Source organism: Solanum stenotomum, chromosome 1 (genome assembly GCF_019186545.1).
Source record: "Solanum stenotomum isolate F172 chromosome 1, ASM1918654v1, whole genome shotgun sequence".
NCBI lineage: Eukaryota > Viridiplantae > Streptophyta > Magnoliopsida > Solanales > Solanaceae > Solanum > Solanum stenotomum.
The window spans coordinates 25,768,778-25,796,772 of record NC_064282.1 but is presented as its reverse complement, the minus strand read 5'-3'; the positions used below and the strand labels follow the sequence as shown (position 1 = coordinate 25,796,772).

Below are 27,995 nucleotides of genomic sequence, written 5' to 3'. Positions count from 1 at the left end.
AATATTTCAAGACTTTGAAACGATCGAACTAGACGAAGATAAAATCTTTTGGTGGTCAAAGAATTGTTAAAAAGAAAAATGGGGCAACAGAAGTTTGTGATACTATTGTTTGGAATGAGTAGTTAATGTTAAAGAGTTTGACGTCAAAACAAATATTTTCTTCACACAACATATCATAACTTATCCCATCTAAAAATAGACACCACCCAAAATTGGTGAACTAAATGAATAATTATTTCAGGTCACCCATTTTTTGATGAACAATGCTTACTGTTTGAAACAATCAACAAGATGGCGCTGCCTGCTCTTTTATCACAGCATAACATTTGGATTATTCAGATCTGCATTTTTGAAAAGATGGTTAGAAATATAATGAACTGAAAACATAGTAAAATGATAAAATTCACAAGCCCAACTAACAAATTAACTAATGGATGCAAGAAAAGATTGAACAGTATAATACAAGATCAAAAGATTGAAGTTAGCCACACAAAAACTGTTTACCTAATCAAATGACATTCAAGACCAGAATTTTTTTGTTTCCCCCTTCACTCCACTGGGAAAATTATTACTACGTTCGTCCTACTTATAACTAGAAGACAAATTATCAGCTACTTCCTTGAGCAAGAAACTCATGTAGCATAAAGAATGTCCATACTTCATCATAAGAATAAGAAAGTAGAACGTCTAAATCTTGTAAACTCAACATATTTCACTCATGTGTGTCAAGGAATTACCCAAACCAAATAGATATGCAAAATGTGTGATCCTAGTCCAGGCAAAAGATCCATCATAACCGATATTTATAACACTAGAAACTAGCTTACGGCAGCATTATATAAAGAAACCAGAAAATCACATGTAGAAGCTATAGCATATGGGAGAATGTCCCTCTATGTATCTCATTGATGTGGAGGAACATAAGCAGCTAAAGACCAACCCTTCAATATGTCTATGGAAAAGACAAAAAGATTGTCAATATGGAGGTTGAATTCAATGATATATTTCAAGAGACTAATAGATTATGGTGATGAAAGAATCCCCTAATAAAGATTTGCATGCCTGCTACAGCAACATGAATTTTCTCAAATCTACATATCGTAACAGTAATACACCAGCAAGAAATACGGTCTTTACAGGTCATGTGATTCATTAAGGTACTGACAAGTTTGACCTGAGGGTAATCATACTACTCATAAACTATTAATTCTGGAGACTGACTTTTGGAGAAACAAACTGTTTTGAGTGAGATGATTTGCAGCTTGTTGGGCCGGCCATTTATGCCATTTGCATGCAAATACCAGATTTCATGAAGTTCCACCCCCTCCGGCAGATGATTCAGCTTCCATTTGGCCATAGATTTTGAAGCTGAAACTTGAAAATGTGAATTTTTGAAGTTGTGATTTTGGAATTCGAAGTTGTGTTTGGACATGCATTTTTACTTGGAATATTTTTTGAAGTTTTATGAGTGGAAGTCCCAAAAACTGGTCAAGTAAGTTTTTGGGAACTGGAAAATATTTGAAGATCAGATTTTGAAAATCTGATCAAATTTCATGGCCAAACAAGTATTTGAAGATAAATTTACAAAATCTACTCCCAATATCTATGGCCAAACTCTAGCTCAATGTTTATTTGGTCAAACCCCACATACGGGAAGAGGTTCTCCAAATAGAAAAGCTGATTTAGTTATGCACAACTATGGTCCTTACCTGATGTTAGATGGACTCAATTATGGTCCTTATCCGATGCGGAAATGTGTAAGTACCTTGTTCATGTGCAGTTATTTGATGTTTAAAGTATTTCTGAAGAATACATATGAAATACCCCACCCTTGTCACATTGTTTTGGCTTAGTTATCTCAAGGCAAATGAAAGGTCCATGTAACACAGATTCCAACTATAGGGACTTTTGATAAGTTTCTGCAAGGTTGCCAATTTGATAGCTAGCTTCAGCTACTCTGTTTCTTGGTCGTTGATCTTTACTCTGTGGAGTATTATGTGCTTAGCTTAAGCTTCCGCAATGCTTTGTACCGGCTGAAGCAACTATCCATCTCAGTGAACCCTTTAAAGGGTTGCGCAATGAAGCAAGATATGTGAGTTGCATACAAGCTACTCAGAAAGATCAACTTACTGGGCATGGAAGATTAGAAGAGATGGGTCGCTTTCAGTAAAGTCATATCATCCAAAGCTCTTGGTGAGGGATGGATATGATTCCATACTTGCTGGTTTGATTTCCTTGGATACCAAGAAAGGTGTGGTTTTTTACTTGACAGCAGAGAGGGAGCAATATTGACAGCTGAGACCTTGAAAAAAAAGGAAAGCGGACTACATATGTGCAGTGGTGCTTCATGGGCAAATGTTCAAGTGAAGATGTAGACCTCCTCCTCTTACTTTATTTGGTGGTGACTTGCTTGTGGTGTGAGATTTTGAGATGGTTAGGACTGCATTGGGCGATGCCGGGCACAATGATGGAGCAAGTTCCACTGAAAAAAAATTAGAAGGAAGAGAAGTCAAAGGCCTGGGATGTTGTCCCACAAGCAATTGTGTGGATCTAGTGGAAGAAAAAAAGTAGAACTTTCGATGAAATAGAGAATGATCACGTACATTTGAGGAAAACATCTCATTTCTTGTTTCTTTTTGGTGCACCGTTGAGATTTCAATTTGAATAAATGATTGGGTGTTGTTCATGGAGAATCGTATTATGTAGATTCTCTACTTTTTGGTATACAGTTTGTATACCAAAAAATTTCTCATTATTAATAAAAGGTTGCATATACATTGGGGAGTTTGGGAGATTTGGTGTTACTGGATCGAGTTAATGATTTCACAGAACAAAAGTAACAAGCATCGGTTGTTTCACTGGGGAGTTTATTTGATTGTCTGGAAAGTTCGTGCTTGTTGAAGTGGAAACAAGCCCAGCATTGTTTTGCTAGATACAATTTAGAAAACTGCCGCTGCACTTCGTTTTTTCCCCTTTCAGTGGTTTTGGTAAGTCTGACGGCTGTATTTTGATTTCAGTTCACAACAGTAATTTAATAAGAAATTTAACATAAGTCAGAAGTTAACATAGGTAATCCTCATTTTTCATCACCAATCATCATAGATGCAACATGATAACATCACAGTAATGAGACAACTAAAACTCGTCAACCTTAGATCATGCGAGTAAAACCACCAAATGAACAATAAGCCTTACCTTTAAGGGTTTTATCATAGTTTTCCAGCTGTGTCATAAAACCAGCATTGGGAGAAACGACTGGTCTTTTACTCTTGACAAGCTCAAAAGCTTCAGAGTGACTCATACCATGCTTTTTCATCAGATAAGCGATGACTATGGTTGCACTGCAAAAGCATAGAACAAAAAAAACAGTGACTATTTTTAGTACTTGACTGAATATTGGACAATTAAGTACATCTACTGAAGAAAACAGTGATCTCACTATACAAAAGGAACACCAGAAAAAGCAAACAAGATAAAATTTTAAGTTCTAGAAAGTTCTTTCTCAATTTCCTTTTTCACTGTTGTTCTTGAAGTGTCGAAGATTTAGAGAAAATGACACCAGTCATGGTATAAGAAGGAAATAGGTAAGTTTTATTCGACCTAAATGTTATACTAAAAAGAGTTAGCTGATTCAATATATATAAAGACAAACAATTTACTAAAGCGAATCTGAGTTCAGACCACATAAGATCAAACTAAAAAAGGGCAAGAAGCAGATTGCTAAATATGAATAGGATTCCATATGGATAAAAAAAGTTTCATATTAAAATTTAACCCGATAACAAAATTCATCCCAAACCCCCCCCCCCCCCCCCCCCCCCCCCACATAATCCTTTTTTATCCTGCACTTGTAATAATGAAGTCAAGCTGAAGGTATTGCATGCCATGATGATATAACTACTATTGCTAGGAGAGATTTGAAAGAGATCACATGAGCAAGTAACAGGAGAGTCTCGCTACAACAAAGAAACAAGGCTACACAGATACCCTTCAAAAATCCATAAATACATGAAACTTGTGCAGTTAGCTTTTAAAGAAGGCTAAAAATATTATGAGAAATGGTCATCTTCAGAACTGCAATGGTGACTCACTAAATCTTCCACTTCACCAGGTCTAAAATATCCGTCACAGTTAAGTAATGCCATACACACAGAAGGTGGCATCAAAAGAAGCATTAATGAGCGTAATCAGTAAAATATTGACGATAACAATTCATTCTTTCAAAGTTTAACTTTGGAAGCATTACTTTACACCTCTATACTAGATTTCCGACGAAGAGCACAAAAGATGCAAGGAACTTGGAGAAACCTGCAATCCAGGTTAAAGATTCAGGTCTTCAGCATGACTGCAAATGTCAAAAAAGAATATCATAGGAACTTTGCTGATCCAGGACAAATGTTGTCCTGCCCACCCCAACAGCAAAAGATGTGGTTGGAAGCTAGCTCCATGATACTGCTTTAGTTCACAGTATCAAGCTGAAGATGGAATATGAAGGTTACTATTCTTGAGTTAGGTTTAGTCATAATATTTTTCTTTTGATTATATATAGCAAAGTAAGATGGAGAGAAGCTATTTTGGCTTAAATATTGTACAAAACCGGTATAGTTTTAAGCACCACTATTTTGTATTTTTACCCACATACAAAACCATGATTTCAAGATCCAGGCAAAGATGCTTGAAATCACCTTCTGGATTTTCCAGCAAAGCAATGGACCAGCACACCACCACCCTGTCCTTTTGCTTCTTCAATGAAGTCGAAGCATTCCTCAAAGTAATGTGAAATATTTACATCAACTCTGTCATGAACTGCCCAAAATTTGCAAGAAGTTGAAAATATAAACAAACCATTCATCAATCTCATTAAAAGTGAAAAAAAATTAAGACATGAAGGCAGAAGGCCTCAGTTTATCTTCTCTGTATTGGAAAGTTAACAATCTTTTTTTTCTTTTTCTGATAAGGAAAATGGGATAGTTCCAACCTTTACTAGGTAGATGAAAATGAAGGTGAAGCAAAATTAGAATTAGGCATTATCATAAGGAAGAATCTAATAAAGAAGTTGGTACAGGTAAAAGAGGCAGAGTCCCAAGAAGGCTCTGGTAGGAAAAGTTGTACTTCACGTTGCTATAGTAGAGTTCTTTGCTTCTCCAAATTAGATAGTTAACCAGAAAATTTTACATAATCTTATGAAGGACCACTACAAACAAAACTAGGGGGGGTTTGGCAATAAGAGAAACGAAGAGAAAAGACGGGAAACAGGAAGAAAATCACAGTACAGCAGCAGCACCAGTGCGGACAACTTAGAGTGTGGCACGGTATTTCCTGTTCTCTTAGTTCTATTTAAGTATAGTTGCTATTGACTAAACTTACATAAAGTAAGGAATGGATCATACATTAGATATTGACTTATATAATATGGAGATACAAATTTTCTCACCACGTGTATATATTCAAGACACATTCAAAGAAATTCAGCTATATTTAACAAAGTTAGAAACTTCCTACCAGAAAGGACTTTGTAGACAAACTCATTTGCATAAGGAGGATTTATATCTCTAGCAATCATCAAAATATGAGTTAGATTCAAGCTTTTGAGTGCAACTTTATTGTTGGCAGCTCCAAGGGACCCTAAAAAGAGACCCTAAGAAATATAAGGAAACAAATAAGTATAGGTGAAAAATAAAGCTAGAATGGCTAGGAATCGTGGTTTAGTACCTCTTCAATCAAACAAGGATTCTTATCTTCTCGAATGATTTTTGCTACAGACATTGCACGCATTAGAGCTTCAATTTGCCCATTATAAAACTCCAGAGCTTGAGCCATTTTTCGGTTTCTTCCTTGAAAAAGCTTGAACTTTCTGAAAATTTTAGAAGTTCTGGGATATTTGGCATATAAGTTTTCTTTTAGAAATAAATTAGTAAGAGTTTATGCATACAGAGGAAAATCAAGATTCAGGACACACTTAAAATAACGTAGACTGAAGTCTAAAGTGTTGCATACCCCAATACCTTCTCCCAAGGACAGCTCAAGCACTTGAAGGAAAGAATAACCTACTACTTGAGTGCCACAAAGTTTAACACCTTTTCTCCTAAGGGAAATTTAAGTATTGCATATAAGGAATTCCAACATGAAGTAACTTATTGGTCTTTCTTCTTACAACAACTCCATTGTGAATTTTTACCGGAAAAATAGGCTCCTTTCAATTCTTGAATTTGCAGTCGCTGGTTCGAGTTGCCTTATTTTGTAGTATGGCTTTTAGTTACTGTTCAAATCTTACCCAAATTCCGAAAATAAAAATAAAAATGATAAGGTAGGGTAAAACCCATTTACATGAAGATTTAGAAAGCCAGTTTGGGGATTTTTCCTAATACCATTTTCATTTGATATTCTTCCAAGATTGGCTCTATGAAGAATGAAATTATGTTCACACTGCACATCTCACCAAGACATTGGTGAAAGCTATGAACTCAAACTCTTGTCATTCAATTACACCTCAATCCCAAACTTATTGGCTATATGAATCATGTACATCCTCTCTGCTCTATTCAGTCCTATTCGTTCCAATTCTATATAATTTGTCAATGTTAGAGGATTCATCATACTATGATTATTTGTTAAGCTGGTCATCAGCCTACCGCAAACCACTTTTATTATCCTGGTTTGGGACTGGCTATTTGAAGCTACCAAGAGGTCAAACTCTTGTAAAATTTGTAAATCCGTAATAGGTATACAATAGTTGAACACAAAATTTGGCACAATAAAGTGAAGTTGAAACAATTTTCCAAACATTTGATTCTAGAGAGCAGTAGAATTGCAGAAATTCAGAGAGATGAGTTCTTGAGGAAAAACAAAAGGCATAATACATAAGCAACTACTCAAACTTCGCCTCAGCTGGCAATTAAACACTCTAACTTTGAAAGTGCACATCTAGACACCTCAACTTAGTCTCAAACTGACAACTAAACACTCCCAACTCGTCCTCATTGTGTCTTGTGGACACCCGACACTGACCTAACATATAAATTGTGGAGGTGTGCAGATGATCATTTTGTAAGTCGGAGTGTTCAGAGTTGAGGTGCCTGAATATGCATACTCAAAATTATAATCCTTGCTTGTCCGCTGAGACAAGTTTGAGCATCTGTTTAAGTATTAAAATGTGTTGAACAAATCATAATTGTTCATAATATTCCACTAAACTAAAATTCTTTTGGGACTATGATCAAACATCTCCAGGGCAACAAAATTCAACCCCCACATTCCACGGAAATTTCAAAAACTCTGCCTCTATGCAGCTGCTAATTGATTGAAATTTCCCATATTAATTTATTTTTTCCAGATTCCATTTGTGCAAAACTCAAAAAGTTTGGAAATCCATATTGAAGAGGTGAAAATCAATTGGGTAATTATCAGGATCGAACAATCATCGATTGATACAGAAGAAAAATATATAAATACAGCTAAACTCTCACAGAAACGAGAAGGAAAAGGAATGAATGAAGATCTTACCGCGCTGAGAATCAAGAGTAGATATGGCTTCTGCAATTTGCAGAAAAATATTACAGTAAAACAAAAGAGAGTTCTGTTATTTCACAATTGGAGCAGAACCGAAAATTCTTAAGATAAATTAGGGGGTTGATTATCTTTTTACCTACCAATCAAAGCTTAGCCACTGTTTCCCATATGCTAGTTGAAAATTAAATTACTTTTTAAAGCAAATATATATATTTGAACAAAATTTTAATATTAACATAGTTCACTTTTACTTATTATATTTTAATCCATTTTTATAAATAATTTTTTATTTTTAATATATTAAAAAAAGATAATTATTTTCTCTCATGATTTAACCTTAACATTTATTATTTATTTTTTAAATCATTTTACAAAATCTAATAGTAAGCATCAACTAAGATGGATAATATGATAAAATATGCATATCAATCCTTGCTTTTTGAAAAGCATATAAAATTCAAAATGGACAAGTAAAAATAAACAAATATAAAGATAACATGTTTAATTCTAAATTTATACTCTATGTATGTTGAAATTTATACGTTGGAGCAACAAATTAAACAAAATCGCTGTATAATTGTGTGTGTCTTCTGTGGTATCGAAACTCACGAATCTTTTTTTAGTGATTAAGTCTTTCATGAGATTAGCATAACCCAACATCTATCTGCTTCAAAGCATCAACTAAGGTAAGCTGTTTTCGTGTTATTTTATTGTCCAAAATCAATCTGCAGCATTTTTTATTTATCCAATCGGCACAAAGAAAATTCAGTTGATCATCCAACTACTATGTTTACCTTCATAATTCTCTCTCTTCTGTTTTGTAAAATTATCTTATTTCCTTGCTTATCATCGTCATTCTTCACATTTTTCTTAATTTTTTATAATCATTCATTATTTTTCTATCTATATCTTTATGTTTGTTTGAATGTGGAAAATTTATAATCACAAACTTTTGTTTTTCTTTCTTTCTATAATCTTAGAGTCGTTCGAATGTGGAAAAGTTAATAATCATACGTTAGAGTTCGATCAAATCCACTTAATCTTACTACCCATTTATTGATACTTTGGCCTTCGAGGAGATATATATGCACATTCTGGTAAGTTGGATAAGATGAAAGAAATCTATGAGCTCGTAAAGGGACGTCATCTTGAATATTAATTTTAATTTGATCTGGAAAAAATCCATCAAAGGTTTGATCTAACGGATATGTTTTAACTCGCCTCACAATCCATAACTTTAAATTATCCACACCGCACCGCTTCGTTTGTCATTCCTAGCGAAAACACCAACATGATTATCATACAACCGAACATGAGAATCAAAATTGAAACACAATTCCCTTCCAATAAATTGCTTACGCCATCAGTTATGTTTGTTCTTCCGGACCCTTCTATATATATACATTAAACAGATCATTCTAAAAGACATTCACATTAAACATTAGAGAAGAAGTGATAATTAATTAAGTGAGAAAATGGGAGAAGAAGTGATAATTAGCAACAAACAAGTCATTTTAAAACACTATGTGAGTGGTTACCCTAAAGAATCAGACATGGAATTGAAGAATAGCACTATTAAATTGAATGTACCAGAAGGTTCTAATGTTGTTATTTTGAAGAATCTTTATTTGTCATGTGACCCTTACATGAGGGGACGCATGAAAAAAATTGAGGGTAGCTACATTGATTCATTCATTCCTGGATCTGTAAGTGTTTTAAGTACTATAATATAGCAACAATTATATTATTGTCGCTAAATTATGTTGTATTGTTTTCTGCTTCTCATAACTTTTCTTTTTTGTTATAACAGCCTATCACAGGATTTGGAGTGGCTAAAGTTTTGGAGTCTGGTGATTCAAATTTTCAGAAAGGTGACTTAGTTTGGGGAATGACTGGATGGGAGGAGTACAGCATTGTAACACCTACTCAGAATAATTTGTTTAAAATTAATGACAAAGATGTCCCTCTTTCTTACTATACTGGAATCTTAGGTAAGTTATGAACTTTTCCTTTTGTTAAATCAATTTGTGTTGTGTATTAAAGCTCATTAATTTCACTCAATTGTTTTGTAGGGATGCCTGGGATGACAGCTTATGTTGGTTTTTATGAAATTTGCTCTCCTAAGAAGGGAGAAACTGTCTTTGTTTCAGCTGCTTCTGGAGCTGTTGGTCAGCTTGTTGGCCAATTTGCAAAGATGTTGGGTTGCTATGTTGTTGGTAGTGCTGGAAGCAAAGAAAAGGTAAGTTTCATCGCGATATACCATGTAGCCCAATCCACCAAGGTTAGAGAAGAATCACCTAGTATTTTTTGTCTCCACAACCTGAAACCTCATAGCTCTCGACCACTTCATTGATCACTAGGCTACACCCTTGGATGTTGCTTAATTATATCTCCTTTGTTGGATCTGACTAGTAGTGAGTTAACCTATATATCTTGCTTATTGTAATTTATCTTTGCTCTCTTTGGGAAGGAGGAAGGGGTTTAAGTATAAAGAAACTTTGTTACAATTATTAAATGATGCTAAGTGTCTCCACAAAATCAAAAAGATCATGATGTTTAACTTGTAATTGTGCTTATTCTGTCTTTTTTTGTTCAATATTATTAAAGGTTGATTTATTGAAGAGCAAGTTTGGGTTTGATGAAGCTTTTAACTACAAAGAGGAGCATGATTTAGATGCAGCTTTGAAGAGGTTAGTAATCTTAGAGACCGTTTGTATTATAAATAGTTGATATAAGCTTAAAATCCTAAAAAAAAAAAAAAAATAAGTTCTTAATAAGCAATTTGTTTGTTTGGTCAAAAGTGTCCATTTCTTTTGTTAGAATGACTAAAGTGCCCTTAATTTGTTGTAAAATATTATGAATTGAAATATTTTCATTCAAATAAAAGGAGGAACGACATATATGGAGTGAGAAGAAAGTTAGAACTCTGTTTTGGGAAAAATATTTTGAGAATGTAAAAACAATAATGAGGATAAAATAGTAAAATATTTGGTTAAACCAAAAGTGTTTTAACTATAAGCTATAAAACATTAGTTAAAGATGAACAACTTCTGACTTTTAACTGATTTTGACTTATAAGCACTTTGTTGTTAACCAAACGCGTAGAAAAAACTAAAATGTCACTGGAAATATATTGATTTGTATTAGGTACTTCCCTGATGGAATCGACATTTACTTTGAGAACGTTGGAGGGAAAATGCTTGACGCAGTTCTTCTAAATATGAAACTCCATGGCCGTATTGCTGCGTGTGGGATGATCTCGCAATACAACCTTGAGCAGACTGAAGGAGTGCACAACTTATTTTACCTCATCTCAAAACGAATCCGCATGGAAGGATTCATCATTTTCGACTACTTTCATCTTTATTCGAAATATTTGAAAATGATCATTCCAAAAATAAAGGCGGGTAATGTTGTCTACGTAGAAGACGTAGTTGAAGGTCTCGAAAATGCGCCCACTGCTCTAGTTGGTCTCTTTTCTGGTCTCAATATTGGTAAACAAGTTGTGATGGTTTCGCGTGAATGAATTTACATAAAAATGTTAGTAACTGGTTAGTTGGTGTGCCAGTTCTTTTAAATAAACGTACTCAATTACAAATTCAGTAGAGATACTTGTGTTTATACTTATGAAACGTTTTGTTTACATGATTTTGTTGAATGCATATATATATATGTGCTGAGAAATATCATGAGCTCACAAACTCACAACTCCATTAATGAACTCGAGCTAAGAGAAAAGAGAGAAAGAAAATTGTATTGATCACAATATGTTGTACATTCAACCTTAAAAGAGAATGCGGTGTTATTAATAGCCCCAATCTACAAAATATCTTGTAACAAAATTCTAACAAACTACACCAACTCATCACAAAGTAACTAACTAAAGGATTAGATTCATTATGTATCATAACCAACTAATGGACCAAATTCATCATGTGATGCATTTGAACACACCCCCTAAAGTTGAATGGTGCAAGATGTTGAGCACACCAAGCTTGCCTATAAGATGCTAGTGTTGAGTGTGACCCAAACCTTTAGTTAGCGAATCTATAATGTGTTCCTGAGTATGACCATAGATAATTTCAACCAGCCCTGCCTTGATCTTGTCCCTGATGAAGTGGCAATCTATCTTTATATGCTTGATCCTTTCATGAAAAAGTGAATTGGTAGTTAACTGGATAGATAACTTACTATTACTCAATATAGTAACATGTAACTGAATGTGCATTACCAACTTATTAAAAAAGCCCACTAGCCAAGTAATCTCAGCAACTACAGATATTCCTACACTCTGCTAGCTTCAGTTGAACTCCCAGAAACAGATTGTTGTTTCTTTGACTTTCAAGACACTAAGGATTCACCAGACTTAACCACATATCATGTGCTAAGGCAATAGCACACCTTACTATCACCATCTTAGCAACATGAGAAAAAGTGTCATATTACTCTAAGCCTTCTTGATAACTACAACCCTTAGCTACTAGCTTTGCTTTGAATTTCTCCTCTTCACCATTTACTTGGTATTTGATCTTATACATCTACTTTGAACCAATAATTTTCTCCCCTCTTGAAAAATCAACTACCATCCAGGTTTTATTATCCTCAAGAGCTTGAATTTCTAACTTCATAACTTGAATCCATTTCTTATTTTTGTCTACCTGTCTGAAGAATTTAGGCTCCACACAATCAAAAAATTTAGACAAATAACTTTGATAACATGGAGTTACATTGTCATAGAATAGACAATTGGTCAGGGGATGTCTAGTGTTGTTTTGTTTATGACTAGTAGCAGCAGCATAGCCTTAGGTTGTTGAATGATCCTTGTGGTTCTTCTCACAGAAGGATCTATATGAAAGGCAACACCATATGACTAACTTTCATATGAGGTGATGTGACTTCAAGTGTTACTAAACTTTCTTGAGGCTCCTCATTAGGTGAATGAGGCAACATTGCATCCTCACAAACAAGTTCATTAGGAACTTCATCAGCTAGTTCACCACTTTGCATCAGATGATCAACGTGTTCCAAAGGAGATCTAAAGAGAGTTGAGAAAGCATGTGTGTTTGGCATCAATCGAGCAAATGGAAAACACTCTTCCTTGAAGATCACATCCCTATTCACAAAGATCTTTTTTATTTTAATAACCAACAATAAGTATATCTCTTTTGCAACTCTGAGTACCCCATAAGGACAGTAGAAAATTTTGAAAACTTGTCATTCTTTGGTAATGCAGATGCATAACAAAGACAACCTATGAATCTCAAATGAGACAAGGTTGGTTGTTTGTCATAAGGACTTTTGTTAGCAATGGATAATGAAGGTAATCGATTTATCAAGTAAACTGTTCCGTTGATGCAATATCCCTAGTATTTAATAGGCATTTGGGATTAGAATCTGATGGCTCTGGCTACATTAAGAATGTGTTTGTAGTTCCTCTCCACCACACTATTTTTGTTGTGGTGTACTGTGAGGACAACTATTTTGATGCAATATTCATAACTTATGAAACAACTCTTTATATTTAGTGTTAATGAATTCTGTGTCATTATTAGATCTTATTATCTTAACTTGAGAACCAAGTTGAGTTTTCATCATTAATAGGAAATTTCCAATAACAACAATAGTTTCTAATTCACTCAATAACATATCTAGTGATTAAAATCAGACAACCGCAATCAGTCATGAGGCTAATAATGTTTTTTTGACAAAGGGACAAGCAAATACTAAACATGTTGTACAAGAGTGTCTCTGAATGCACAGTCTCATTAAGGAAATTTATGACTGGTTGCAGTTGTTTGATATTGATCACTAGATATCTGGTTCTATTTTCTTAATTTTGCTTATTATTTAATTATAAATTTCATCCTTCAAAATTTTTGAGAAATTATTTTCATAAATATTAGTATAACTAATTCTCTTGTGATGATCTTGAAATGAATTTTAAATAAGTTTAGGAATAACAATTTTGGTTTGCTTATTATAAATTTGTTATTTGGGACAAAGCAAATTATTATGACATATTGTGTTGCATAAAGACCATGTGAAGTTTGTTTTCAAGTTATTAGATGATGTATATGAATTTCTTTATTTTGATGGATAATATCTATATTTGAAAGTTATTAGAATAATTTGAAATTTAGAGTAATGATAAATATTTATTAGATCATTTTGTGTTCATTAAAGGTTGAAGACTTTGTCTTCTTATTAAATACTCATGACTTATATTATTGAAACACTATAAATTTGACAACATGATATGTTGATGATAATTAGATGTCCACACAAGTTATAAAAAGGACATTTGAATCATTTAAAGTGTGGGAGTGTTTGAATTATGATTAATAGTCAATAATATTTGACGAAGTTTAAGATATAAATTATTTGTTCAACACCTATAAGATATATTTTTGATGTATTTGACATGATAGTTATATTTATAATTTGATAATTTTAGCGATAACTAGTTGATTAAATTGCTAGTGTTATGATAATGAGGCTATAAGCCTTCGAAGAAATATTATGTAATTTCATGAAGTAGTGTCACTTGAAATTTTATGTCTTTTCATGAATCTAGTGTAAGATAATTTTTGTATAGACATGACCATTCATACATAAATGAATTGGTGTGTTGGTCTATAAATAGTAAATCTTCTAATAAAAATGATAAAATCCATATAGGTTGGTTTTTAACATGTATGAAGGTGTCATAAGTTTTGCATCAAAATAGACTTGAATTCCATAGTGGAATAGGAATATATTTAGCATATAAATGCTTTAAAAGAAATGAAATGGTTGAAAAAATATGATTTTAAAATGTTGTGGTCACAACTGATGCAACCATTCTAAGCTGTTGAGATAATAATGATATATGTGATATGCCTATATCAAAGATTTGTTCATGATTAATATTCATCTTGTAAAATTTAGTTTCAAAAGATATAGTATAATAAAGGTTTGAATGAATAAGGCTAAAATTCTTAAACAAAACACAAGTGATGGAAACCCAACTTTGAGTTGGTATACACTCTAACAATACAAGATCAACAAGTAATAACAAGTTACTTTGTGTTGCTAAAGCACGATTATAAGCCTTCTTTTTAGAGCCTTGATTCAAGTGGTACTACATTCTGTTATGTGAGAAGTTGAGAAGTTGTTAAATGCATGAAATAACAGTGGCAAAGCGACAAACTCTATAGTGCAGACTGTTACACTGAGGTTGAATTAATTCTTCAATTATATTTCCTATTATTTTTCTAACACATTCAACCCTAAAAGAGAATGTGATGCTATTTATAGCCCCAATCTACAAAATATCTTCTAATTGAATTCTTAGAATTCTAACAAACTGCTATATCAGTTCATCACAAAATAACTAACTAATGATGTGAATCGTAACCAACTCAAGAACCAGGTTCATTATGTATCGTAACAGACTAATGGACCAGATTCATAATGTGATACATTTGAACGCCAATTTCTATTTTTAATTTTTCCTCCTTTTTGTTCTGTGACAATTTCATGGTATCTTTGCCATACAAGATCAGTTTTATTTTTAAAAATTAATAATAAAATTACAAATTCAAAACTGAAATTTCTACCTCTAGTTTTGTTCAAATACATAAACAAACACAAATTTTAAATTTGAATTCCAAATTCACGTTACCAGCCCTTTAGACTTTGATGGAGCTAGTATACTTTATTGAACTCTGTGTATATTTCGAAAAAAACACGTGTTACAATTTAGACATAAAACTGTTATCTGTTCTCAACTCTAAAATAAAAATGCATGAGAAATCCAAAAATAATGAATACTCGTCGCATTGGGCTTGCCTAGTACGGGTTATTTCTCTTATGTGATTTGCAAGCTATCGCATAATAGCGGGGATTTTACCCTGTGTGCATCCAAAGAATAGCGGCTGCGGATTTTCCTTGTCATAAAAAAAATAAATAAAATGAGGCAGTGATAAGTGATAAGACCAAAATATATTATTAGATTTTTTTTAAAATAATATGGTCTTCTAAATATATATAAGATGATCACATTGTGTGGATAGCAAGAAGACTAGAGAAAAGAGTAGGACAACTTATGACGTGGAAGAAGATAAGTCACCTACCCGACTTGTTTGATCATGAATTTTTTTATAATTAAGCTCTCTAAAATAGATTTAACTATAAATTTTTGAAATTTAATTTAAAGTTAAATTCTAGAATTTTTAAAAGTTAGGAAAAAAAAAAAAGTATTTTCCATCCAAATAATAATAATAATAATAATAATAATTTCAGTATGTATTTGTGTCCAAATCAACTCTAATTTTTAATATTAGTTTTTACTTCGAAAATAAATTTTTTTCATAAAAAAAAAAAATCACAATAGAACATTACACCCAATTAGTCAATCAAAACAATAGCCAACTTCCACTTGCACTACTTAATTTTCCAAAGAATCAATGGTCGAAGTTCTTGCCCAATGAATCATCTTCAATCGATGGGCTATTTGAAAAACTTTGTGCAATTGGATGTTTATTCTTTAGACATATTCAATCCCTTACCATATATTAATGCATTAATTATTGGGTATATTGACTTTATTTATTTTTTAAAAAAATATGCAGGTTTTACTTATTTATTGATATATGATAAATAAAAGAAAATTATTTTTAAAAATATTTATTTAAGTACTTTATTTAAGCACTCTAAGGGTAGAGTGAAATTGGTGGAATGTGAGAAGATAAAGTGTATTGAAAGATAAAGAGAAGAGGAAGATTACTAACGTAAAGTCGTAAACCACCTATATAAGTTTTATTTTTCAACTTTCAATAGTGAAGTTATTTTATTTTATTTTCATTTTTAATATACTTATTTTCTTTTTTTAATAAAAAAAAATTCCAAAATTATTAACCATTTGGTAATAAGAAATCAAATTCTTTGAAAAAGCTTACTCTGCCACACTAAACAGTAAACACACCCTTTATATTGGCCCTTATTTTATTTTTTCCTTATTATTCTTTTCTTAGTAAGGTATGTTTCAATAATTTAATATACTAAAATAAAAGTAGGAAGCATTGAAAATAATTTATCTCTTTTACTGACCAAAAACTGAAATAAAAAAGTAGACTTGTTATTGCTGACTAGACACCTCCTCCGCAGTAACCAAACTGCTCTATTTTTTTTTTATTCGGATAATAATAATAATATTATAATATTCAGCCATTTAATTCACATGACAGATATTTAACATAACTTTTTAATCTCTTTTTTGGCATTATTATTACTATTATCTCTTAATTAATGATAAAGTTGAGTATTAAATAATATGGAAAGGTGTGAGCATATTCTTATAAAGGAAAAGTATATATTTTAGATAATCAAAATGAGGTGTACATAAGTGATAAGAACAAAACTTACATCTCCCCAGCAATTGGATATGCTTTTGGAATTTGGATATACTCCCTTCCCACATATGCATTTCCAATAACTAATTGGAAAAAAAAGTCGCTGTTTCACATGCCAAAATCTTTTTAAAAGACTTTGCTTTTAATTGACCACAATAAACAAACACTTGTAAAAAAACTTTTAAAAAATTGACCATGCCTGGACAATAAAAAAAAATGACATTTCTGTCCTTTTTTCATGGTGGAGGATTGCAAAAAAGTATAACTGTTTGGCCAATTGATCAATGAAGTGGTTGAAAACAGTTGAAATAGTAATTCAAAATTAGAATAGAATTCCTAAGTTGTTAGGAATTGTTTATCCTAATTAGGTTTTTAGTCCTAGTTTTATTTGATTTTTTACTTTTTATAAATAAGGATGTTGGTAGTTCTTTCCAGCTTTAGAAAATACAGAAACATACAAAATAAAGAAAACTTGAATTAAGATTCTAGAACATTTGAGTTTATAAATAAAAAATTTTCTTTCAAAATCAATTTTCAGGTTCAAATCTTAACATAGACAAAAGGGAACTTTTTTCACATCTGTCCTAGTTTTGACAAATAGAATTATTTATTCTTCATAAAAAGTGATAAATATCTCGTGAAATTAGTTAAAATATATACAAACTTATCGTGATATTAAACCGTGTAACCTAGTCAGCAAAGAAAATGACATTTAACATTTTTCCTTAGGCCTTATCCACGCATTTTTTTAACAACCATTATTTACCTTCCACACCAACTGTGGCGCCTCTCCGCAGCATCTCACAGCCAAAACAGCACATGTTTTTATAGGGTTTTTCTCTCCACACTGTTTCTACAAACTAAAAAAAAAAAAATGGCTTCACTTGTTCAATTCCTTCCTCTCTTCCCCTTCTTTTTCTTGATTTCTTTCTCTGTTTCTCATGGACCCTTTTTACCAAAAGCCATCATTCTCCCTGTAAACAAAGATCCATCTACTTTTCAATATGTTACTCAACTCTACATGGGTGCTAATCATCTTGCTCCCATCAAATTAGTTGTAAATCTTGGAGGTTCGTTTCTATGGGCTGATTGTGGCTTGACTTCTGATTCTTCAAGTCAAAAACTTGTACCCTGTAATTCACTCAAATGTTCCATGGCTAAGCCTAATGGCTGTACTAATGACAACAAGATCTGTGGTTTGAAATCAGAAAACCCCTTTACAAGATTAGCTGCAACAGGGGAATTAGCAGAGGATATGTTTGCTGTGGAGTTTATAGATGAGTTGAAAACAGGTTCAGTAGCTTCAATTCATCAATTCCTGTTTTCTTGTACATCATCTACTCTGTTACAAGGACTTGCTAGAGGTGCTAAAGGTATGTTAGGGCTTGGAAATTCAAGAATTGCATTGCCATCTCAGTTGTCTGATACATTTGGTTTTCAAAGGAAATTTGCTATTTGTTTGTCTTCTTCAAATGGTGCTATAATTTCTGGTGAAAGTCCTTATTTGTCACTTTTGAGTCATGATGTTTCAAGATCCATGCTTTATACACCTCTGATTTCATCTAGAGATGGGGTTTTAGAAGAGTATTACATAAATGTCAAATCCCTCAAAATTAATGGAAATAAACTATCTTTGAACACATCTTTGCTTACAATGGATGGAGAAGGTCATGGAGGAACAAAGATTAGTACAATTTCCCCTTTTACAACTATGAAGACCTCAATTTACAAGACATTTGTGGAATCTTATGAAATATTTGGTTTTTCCATGGGATTGACTAAGGTAGAACCTATAGCACCATTTGGGCTTTGCTTTAGCACAAAAGTAGAGGGGCTAAATGTGCCAAGTATTGATCTTGTGTTGCAAAGTGAGATGGTTAAGTGGAGGATATATGAGAGTAATTCAATGGTGAAAGTAAGTGATGAAGTGATGTGTTTGGGATTCTTGGATGGAGGGGTTAACCAAAAGGCATCAATTGTTATAGGGGGTCACCAGTTGGAGGATAATCTTTTGGAGTTTAATTTGGGAACTTCTATGCTTGGATTTACTTCTTCATTGGCAATGGTGGAAACAAGTTGTTCTGACTTCATGTTCACAAAGGATTCTTCAGTTTTTGATACTTGACATGAATCCTTAAACCAAAGACAATTCCCCTTTGTATAGTTATGTTAAGAACTTGTATTGGCTCTTATAGATCATCATAACTTGGCCAATCTTAGAATATTAGAGGAGTATTAGTTTATTGTGAGATAGTGTTTCTTGACTCACTTTTTGAGTTGTGAGAAAGTTTTGATATGTAAGAACTGATTTTTACTATGTTCTTATTCTAATTTTCACTATGTTCCTTTGCTATTAATTTGATGTATTGTTTTGTAGTACTCCATCTATTCTAGTAAAGATAATTTATATAGAGACAATGTATAAATCACTCTTAAATTTTTGCACTTAACTTAGTTTAACAAGTTAAACTTGATGAGTCGATTCACCTACACAACTTGCTTTTACTGTTATATTGAGAGTTATTCCACGTATTGCTTTGACATAAAACGGATAGTGGATTTGTTTGTCTTTTGTTGAATTTTTTCCATGGCTCAGCAGTTAATTTGATGAGTCAATAATTTTTTTCGTGTTTCAGAATGTGGTTAACCAATATGTTAACTAATGATTACGATAAATTGGATCGAATGTTTTTTTTTTCTGCAGTACCTCGACGTGACATGAGTGTGAAAGGGGTTATAATCGTGTACTCCTCATTTTCCAAACACAATTCCACAAAGGTGTATCCAAGGGGGATCATCGGGTTCACGTGAACCCATGCTTCCCTCCTGATATCATATACAGTAGTGTTATAGTTTAAAAAATAAAATAAAATATAGATGTGTGAACCAACAATTGGAGTATCACATAATGTGATAATGATTGGGTGCACCTCTATACGTGAGGTTAGAAATTTGAATTATTTTTCTTTCTAAAATTAGATAACACTTCTCTAAGTGGTAATTGGTAGAACTTTTGACATTTTAATTAATTAATTTTATATATATATATATATATATATATATATATGTAATATTAAAATTTTAACGATTTTCATTAGTGAAAACCTAAATGTCAAACCGATCAAATTTATATCTTAGACCAACATTTTTGTAATAGTGCATCTATCATCTCAAAATCCTGAATATGCCTTTGCAATTTCAGATTAATGTTCAGGAGTATTACAAAACACNCGGGTTCACGTGAACCCATGCTTCCCTCCCGATATCATATACAGTAGTGTTACTGTGTAAAAAATAAAATAAAATATAGATGTGTGAACTCACACTCGGAGTATCACATAATGCGATAATGATTGGGTGCACCTCTAGACGTGAGGTTAGAAATTTGAATTTTATATTTATCTTGTTTTATTTTTCTTTCTAAAATTAGATAACACTTCTCTAAATGGTAATTGGTAGAACTTTTGACATTTTATATATATATATATATATAATATTAAAATTTTAACGATTTTCAGTAGTAAAAACCTAAATGTCGAACCGATCAAATTTATATCTTAAACCAACATTTTTTTAATAGTGCACCTATCATCTCAAAATCCTGAATATGTCTTTGCAATTCCAGATTAATGTTCAGGAGTATTACAAAACACATGTGTAACATCATTTGTATGTTGCACTGTATGTCCAGTGACACATAAGATACACAATTAGTCAATTACATACCCCCGATAACATATTGTAAAGGATGAATACATGATAACTCCTTAAATTTCTTAGAAAATTCATTTAGACACTTCAATTCTGGATTGTTTCAATTAAACACGTGATAAAGTGCTTTTATTAGACACTTCTGATGCATATGTTGGATGTTTTTGCACAGTATCCATTACGTAGATAAGTTAATGAAAATATTATGTCTCTTCCTTTAATTAATTACATACATCAGATTTTGTGGCTTATTAGTATCATGTTTTTTAATCAACTTATCTACGTAAGATAAAATCATTAGAGAGTGAATCAGGTTTTTGAAAATGGCAGAAGAATGGAAATGAAAGTGATAACATACCTGAGGGGTACTTATCTTATTTTGGGGTCAGTTATACTCATTTAACTTTAGCTAAAATAAAGAAGGTATTCACTTTTAAAAAAATATATATATTAATATGCTATAACTGATCAAATATTATTATTTGACGTAATTAAGTGCAAATATTTTTAATAATTATGATTATAATTTCGATTATCAAAGTAAAATTCTCTTTGGAAATTGTGTGGGATATAGTAGGTTGAATGGACAATCTTGCTTCTTGTTGGACACCAAAAGTGTTGGGCTTTTATCTGATTCTAGTCTCCTAGATTGGCATTCCAATTGAGAGTTCAAATTTTATTTGTTTCGTTTTATATTTGTTCACTTAGATCATCTCCAACTCATCTGTATTTTACTCTCTATTTTCTATATTTAGAGAGTAAAATAGAGAATGGGTTCTCCAACTGTTGTGAACCAAGCTAGCTCTATAAAGGCCTATGAGTTAGAAGTCGTGAATGAGATTGGGCCAAGTAAAATGTTGGAGTGTTTTATTTGGGATCCAAGCCCGATTAACATTTGGTTAAAAGGAAGAATGAGTTTGGAAGGAGGGTTTATGCATATTGAAGAAAATGTTTGTCATTTCCTCTTCTTTTAGAGTTTAAGTTTCTCATCTCCATTCTTATCTCTTTCTTTAGTTACTTGTTATTTCAATATTTCCATTGTTATCTATTGTTATTCGATAGTTTGGCTATTGCAATTAGAATCTTAAAGTTATAATAGTGTTCCAGTGCTCTTATTAATATAGTGAGGATTTTGGTTTGTTACATTGGTGCTTTCATTGACGTAGTCTAATGAAAGTGGTGATATTGGATCGATTTTGTGGCACTGGCAGTCCAGAGGGCTGGCTTTATCGGGCGGAGCAGTGCTTCACCTTCCTTGGCTTTGACGAGGAGTATTGGTTACCTCTTCATTCATTCTATCTTAATGGTGAAGCTCTAATCTAGTTCAATTGGTTGTTTCGCAACAAGCTATTTTTCGATTGGAAGCATTTCAAAGGATAGATTCGCCCAGCGTTTTCGACAACAAACCAACAGAGAAGTGTTGGGGCGTCTAGCTAATTCTCTACAGTCCCCTGCCTCAGCCTATGACACTGGAAGCTTACAGACGTACCATGTGTTCGATAAATTGCCAGTGAACTACAAATTTGTAGAGTCTGTTGCATTGATTACTAAAAATGATGTTGAAGTTGAACCATTTTAAGAAATTGAGACTCCATTAATTGGGAATGCAAACTCAGTAAAAGCCAATTTGGTACATGAACCTTCTTTCATTACCGAAGATCAGGTGTTCGACAAATTTCCCACACAACAGTGAGTTCCAACATTCATGATCTGAAAGCTATTGTCCATGAGGTTGAACATTCTGTAACTATAGTAGACTAAGGACCCGTTTGGTAGGAGGTATTAATCAAAATAGTCCATGGATTAAATTTTAATCCAACAAAAACATTGTTTGGTTACTTTAGTTAACTTAATCCATGGATTAGTTATACCTCATACAAGGTCTTATTTTATCCCTAGAAAAGGGAGGGATAACTAATCCAGGTTTAACAATCCTTGGATAAGACCCCTAAATGACTAAATTATCCCCAAATCTTTTTTCCTAAATTTCTTATGTAATTTAATGTTCTTTTTTATTTATATTAGAATAGTTATAAATATTCTTTTAAACTCTCCAAATTCATTTCATGTAATTTGATGATTTCACAAACTAATCTATATTGGGTTGATTTTTTTTTCCAATATTTTTTTAATGTAGTACGTCTATTGACCACATGAACTATTTGTTTTCTTTTTTAAAAAAAAAATAAGTTTCGTCTAGTTGAACAATTTAAGTAGCCTTAAATTTATGTTAAGTTTAAAGTATATTTGACCAACAAAAAATTAGAAATATATCGTGCTAACAAGGATAGTGGCACATCACACGTCAAAATTAATAATATTTTTTTATATATTTTAGTACTTAACTTGACTAGTTAATTGAAATAGAAAATCTCATAATAACTCAAGGGTATAATAGGAAAGAAGTTTTTTCTAGAGTCTTAAACCAAACATAAAATTAGGTTGGAATCAATGAACCAAACACTTGATAAAAATCAATCTCTGCATTACTAAACCCTGCGTTACTAATCCTTGCATTACTAATACATGCGTTAGTAATCCCTGCGTTATGCATCTTTGTACCAAACAACCCCAGTGTACAATGATAGCTTCAACAAAGAAATGAAGTTACCTCTTACAGAGTTGCATGATACAGACGGATCTAATAGTGGTGAGGAGGAAAATTCACACGATAATGTAGCATTGTTTGAAAAGTCTCCGTCACTGCATACATCTGGTTTGTTGGTTGTTTTTGCTTGCCAAGGTACTGTGATATCGAATGCAATTCTCGACTTGTTGAAGTTGACTATCCATTTGCTGATATTATATGGCTTCGCACAGTTCCCTATTAGCATAATTCTCTTGAACAATTTCGCTGGGGTGACCAAGTTGAAGTGTTGTTTTTCCTTGACTTTCGCATACCCAAATGCAATTGGGTTGATACTGGGCAGGAGTGCAATCTTCCGATATTCTTGTCGTTTGGTATAGGTGCGCACAGAATATGCGACAGTCTGGCTTTGTCTCTACAGAGTGTCATTTTTTTGGGTTGGATGACTAGGTCAAGCACGATTTCTTCCAGTGCATTGCTACACTCTACACTTACTGTGATACGCGACCAAGTAGATAGTGACCCATTGATTAACAAAAGTAAACAATATCTTTTCAAGGGAAAAAGTTTGTTGAAGCTCTAAGTCTTGATAACTTTTTTCTAGAGAATGAGGTTTCCATTCCAACAAGTGTGATGCATTATGTTGACGTATATCTTGAAGCTGACAATGAAAAATCTATTGAGGAATTCGACGGTCAACATAAGTTGAGTCCATTTCCATTTTCTCCTGCTGCTAATTTCCTGACTGTAACCATTCCAGCGAGGGCAATGGATCCTTGTTTCTGGGATCCAGGAATACGTTTCGAGTTCAGGGATCTAACAACTTATACAATATACAACACGAAGGAAATGTTATTACTAGGGTGTATTGTCAGGTTTTTCCTAATTGCCTATTCAAACTCAATGAGTAGAGTGTGGGATCCTGGACAATCACGGTGTGTAAACTCCTACTTGTCTAATGAGTGCTTCATTGTCTATAACTGCATTTTGTTCACCTGTCTGTCAACTGCATATACACTAGTCTTACATGAGTATTACTATGATATAAAACATGAGGTTTTGGCAGCCAATTTCAAGCACACATTAGTTTTGCATCTTCACTATATAATTGTGCTTGCTACCATGTTACTGGAGTTCAAAGTATAGTATTAAGGAATGGATATAAGGTAAAGTTTCAGGTTGAGCACCCTTCGACAGGTAACATTTATGGGGTCCTTGAGACGGTAGAATGGGTTGCACATCAAAGATTACCTCATGGCTTAGGTACGACATTAGTTTTTGTAATCCTCTTGAACAAGTGTGTGATTGTCGGGAAGGTTATACCTGAACTCCAATTGATAATGTCGAAGAATTTTACTGTAAATCAGAAAGAGTGTGATTGTAATTGGTTGATATCAGTTCCAATGGAGAGGTTTGGTGGAATGCGAGTTTCTAACACTATTCATCGATGCTTCAAGGTGAATATTTCAGCTATTAGTAAAGGAATTGATATTAATGAAGAATGGAATAAGAAGGGCATTGCAGCCACTGTTAGTTGTATATGTTGTTTGCTGTTAAAAAGTATGATAAAGATCCCTTATGTTGCTGTTAGCATTGCTTCTATAAGTGCGAGTGCTTCTATAAATTTGGGTGAGATCTTTTGGTGCATTGTTCTTTTAGACACATCACACATTATTAAACTTTCTTGCCATGTTATTCCAAAGGTAAGCAAGAATTATGCAACAATGTCTAGACTACTCCAAGCTGCCAACCAAATTATGATGTTATTCCTACATGGTTTTGCCTTCTCTAGCCAAGCTCATTATACTCCAAGTTTCCAGATGACATTTTCCGACTCGAACCTTGAGGACAAGGTTCTTTTTGGGGGTGGATGTATTGTTGTGAACTAAGCTAGCTTTATAAAGGCCTATGAGTTAGAAGTGGTGAATGAGATTGGGCCAAGTAAAATGTTGGAGTGTTTTATTTGGGATCGAGGCCCGATTAGCATTTGGTTAAAAGGAAGAATAAGTTTGAAAGGAGGGTTTAGGCATATTGAAGAAAATGTTTGTCGTCTCCTCTTCTTCTTGAGTCTAAGTTTCTCATCTCCATTTTTATCTCTATTTTTAGTTACTTCTTATTTCAATATTTTCATTGTTATTCGGTAGTTTGATTATTGCAATTAGAATCTTAAAGTTATAATAGTGTTCCAGTGCTCTTATTAATATAGTGAGGATTTTGGTTTGTTACACCAACTCCCTCCATATTACTCTCTATCCTCCATTTATAGAGAGGTGAATAGTAGTTCTCCAAATTTGGAGAACTATTATTCACCTCTCTATTACACTTTTTGATTAGTTTTAATATTATTTCTATTGTATCATTAATTAAGTCTTTATTATTTGTAATTAATTTTCTATATAACATCTAAAATCATATTATTGACAAGTTACTATTTTTATCCGAATTAATAATTTTCTATTTTATTTGTTAAAAAATCACTTTAAATATGTAATTTCAAATTATTTTAATATTATTTATATTATATGAGACTATTAATTAAGTATTTAATAGTTGAATTATTTTCTAAGTAATATAACATCTAAAAAAACATAATATTGATAAGTATACTATTTTCATCACGAATTAACAAATTTTTTTAAAAGAAATTGTCACTTTAAATATTTAATTTTAAATTATAATTATTTTTCACTACGAAGAATACACAAAATCTACATGATAATTCAAGCAATCTACTTTTATGTTATAGTGATAAATTATTAAACTACACTTTTTAATGAGCATGAAAATACTTTTTGCGAAAGTAAATTAGTACATGAAATTATTGGATACAAGATGAAATTGTTAATTTAAACAATTTTTTGCTACACATAAAAAAAATATGGACAAAAAATTACTCATTTTGAACTCCGTAATGAATTAATAGAGCATTATGGGAGCAACATAATAGTCTTGAAAGTCGAGTATTTATGTAAAATTTAAAATTAATTTTTACGATAATGCATTATTTATTATGTAATTGTATTTCGTCAATGATTTCACTTTTATTTGAATTGTTTGTTAGTATGTATTATACATAATATTTGTTGTAATTTATTTTATTTAGAAATTTAGAATAAAATATGATTTTATATTTAATGAAAAGTTTGAAAAGAACAATATTTATATTATACGAAGATTATATAGATTATTATTTGCAAAAAGAAGAAATGATTTATATTATGAAAGAAGAAATAAAAATGAGATAGAAATAATAATATAATATTGAGGAGAGAAAAAAAGATTTCTTTTTAGAGAGTAAAAATGTAAAATAGAGAATTGGGTTAGAGTTGGTTGTCTGAAAAAATAGAAAACTCTATATTTGGAGAGTAAAATAGAAGGTAGAGTTGGAGATGTATTGATCTACTGTGTATCAATTAGCTCTATATTTGTTCACCCTGACATAGAGAAATTGATACAGAGGATCGTTGTTTTAAAAAAATATTTTACTTTCTACACGTGAATTTAGGTTTTGGGTCTAATCGAATCAGAACTTTTAATTAAAATTTTTTGGGCAAATTACAGAAATCACATACTTTTAAAAGCAAAATTACAATATATCCCTTAAAAGTTTATAATTACAGAAATCCCTCAAATTGATACAATAATATAAGCGCTGATACATTAATCTGATGCGCGAGATACAATAATATAAGTGTTGATACATGCGCGAGATACAATAATAAGCGCTTATACATTAATCTGATGCGCGAGATACAATAATATAAGCGTTGATATACTAATCTGATACGCGAAAATGAGGGATTTTGGAGATTTGTAAAACTTATAAGGGATAATGGTAATAAGTAAATTAAAAGGTGAAATTTCTGTAATTTTTCCAAATTTTTATTTGTTAGAGTTAAAAAATAATAATTTAAAAAGATACCATTGAGAAGTTTAGCATTTTTTGATTCTGTGACTTTTTAGTTAGTATCTCAAAATTTAGTGGCTTTTGTGTTAAATACTTGATAATGTTAGCACGGGCCCAATAATATAAATGGTATGTTTTGGGGCTAATAATTGAGTTTTTGAAGCGATTGTTTGCGTGGATAAAAAAATAAGTTTTTTTATCACAAACCTGTACTTTCTTTGATGGTATTTAAGGCATAATAAGACTATCCACATACAACATTTTTGAAATATTTTATGTTGTCAATTATCATGATTTATAGTATTTTTACGATAGATTAATTTCAAGAATCAGTGGAATTTTTTGTATTTTTTTTCAAAACATATTTTATGTTGNATTCATTTGTGTTATTAAATTTTTAGGGTGGACCCAGAACTAAGAATTTGAGGGTTCTAACATGTGTACATATTATTTTAGGAAGAGAAACTTAATTTTTTGTTGAAAGTGGGGTTTGAAACCATAACTTATAACTCTAGTGTGGAAAATATTTTCACGACCCTTTCTTTACCACTAAATCATCAATTTTATTAGGAATTCACAAGTTAATATACATATATATTTATTTAATTTTTTAGTATAAATATATGATCAAGTTATTGAATTTGTCTGAATCCACGAAATCCCACCTAGCTTCATCTTGAGTGTGGTGACTATACTGGCGATACTTTTTTTGAATTGTGAAAAAGTATATTAAACTCTAAAAACTTTGATCATACGAACAATTTTTTTATAGGCAATCTTATTGATAGTTTTAACTAAATTAGTTTGGATTCATGAATTTATTTATTTATGAGATGTAAAGTTCATTAACCTATTAAAAATATATAATTTTTTCATAAGAAACTATACA

At 32.0% G+C, this 27,995-nt stretch overlaps 4 protein-coding genes across 6 annotated transcripts in view; 2 read left to right on the top strand and 2 right to left on the bottom strand.

Moving 5' to 3' along the window:
* LOC125869835 (uncharacterized) overlaps positions 1 to 27,995 on the bottom strand; it is a 525,520-nt gene that overhangs the window by 376,045 nt on the left and 121,480 nt on the right. The gene's annotated exons all lie outside the window — the stretch shown is intronic.
* Positions 41 to 7,612, bottom strand: LOC125870075 (dual specificity protein phosphatase 1-like). Of its 3 annotated transcripts, XM_049550446.1 has the most exons (7): positions 7,504 to 7,612; positions 5,713 to 5,872; positions 5,503 to 5,638; positions 4,686 to 4,806; positions 3,196 to 3,341; positions 2,391 to 2,482; positions 41 to 341 (listed from the first exon to the last, which is right to left on the bottom strand). In XM_049550446.1, exons 2-7 carry the CDS (start codon positions 5,818 to 5,820, stop codon positions 336 to 338), a joined length of 609 nt encoding a protein of 202 aa, XP_049406403.1. In that variant the 5' UTR covers positions 5,821 to 5,872; positions 7,504 to 7,612; the 3' UTR covers positions 41 to 335. The 3 variants fall into 3 exon arrangements, with proteins under 3 accessions (XP_049406403.1, XP_049406407.1, XP_049406399.1); XM_049550450.1 differs by lacking the exon at positions 2,391 to 2,482 and having other exon boundaries at positions 46 to 341; XM_049550442.1 differs by lacking the exon at positions 41 to 341 and having other exon boundaries at positions 1,673 to 2,482.
* LOC125869911 (2-alkenal reductase (NADP(+)-dependent)-like) lies at positions 8,973 to 11,077 on the top strand. The gene is made up of 5 exons (XM_049550313.1): positions 8,973 to 9,215; positions 9,320 to 9,500; positions 9,582 to 9,748; positions 10,117 to 10,199; positions 10,657 to 11,077. Exons 1-5 carry the CDS (start codon positions 8,985 to 8,987, stop codon positions 11,033 to 11,035), a joined length of 1,041 nt encoding a protein of 346 aa, XP_049406270.1. The 5' UTR covers positions 8,973 to 8,984; the 3' UTR covers positions 11,036 to 11,077.
* LOC125869857 (probable aspartic proteinase GIP2) lies at positions 17,657 to 19,205 on the top strand. The gene has a single exon (XM_049550274.1). It carries the CDS (start codon positions 17,776 to 17,778, stop codon positions 19,024 to 19,026), a length of 1,251 nt encoding a protein of 416 aa, XP_049406231.1. The 5' UTR covers positions 17,657 to 17,775; the 3' UTR covers positions 19,027 to 19,205.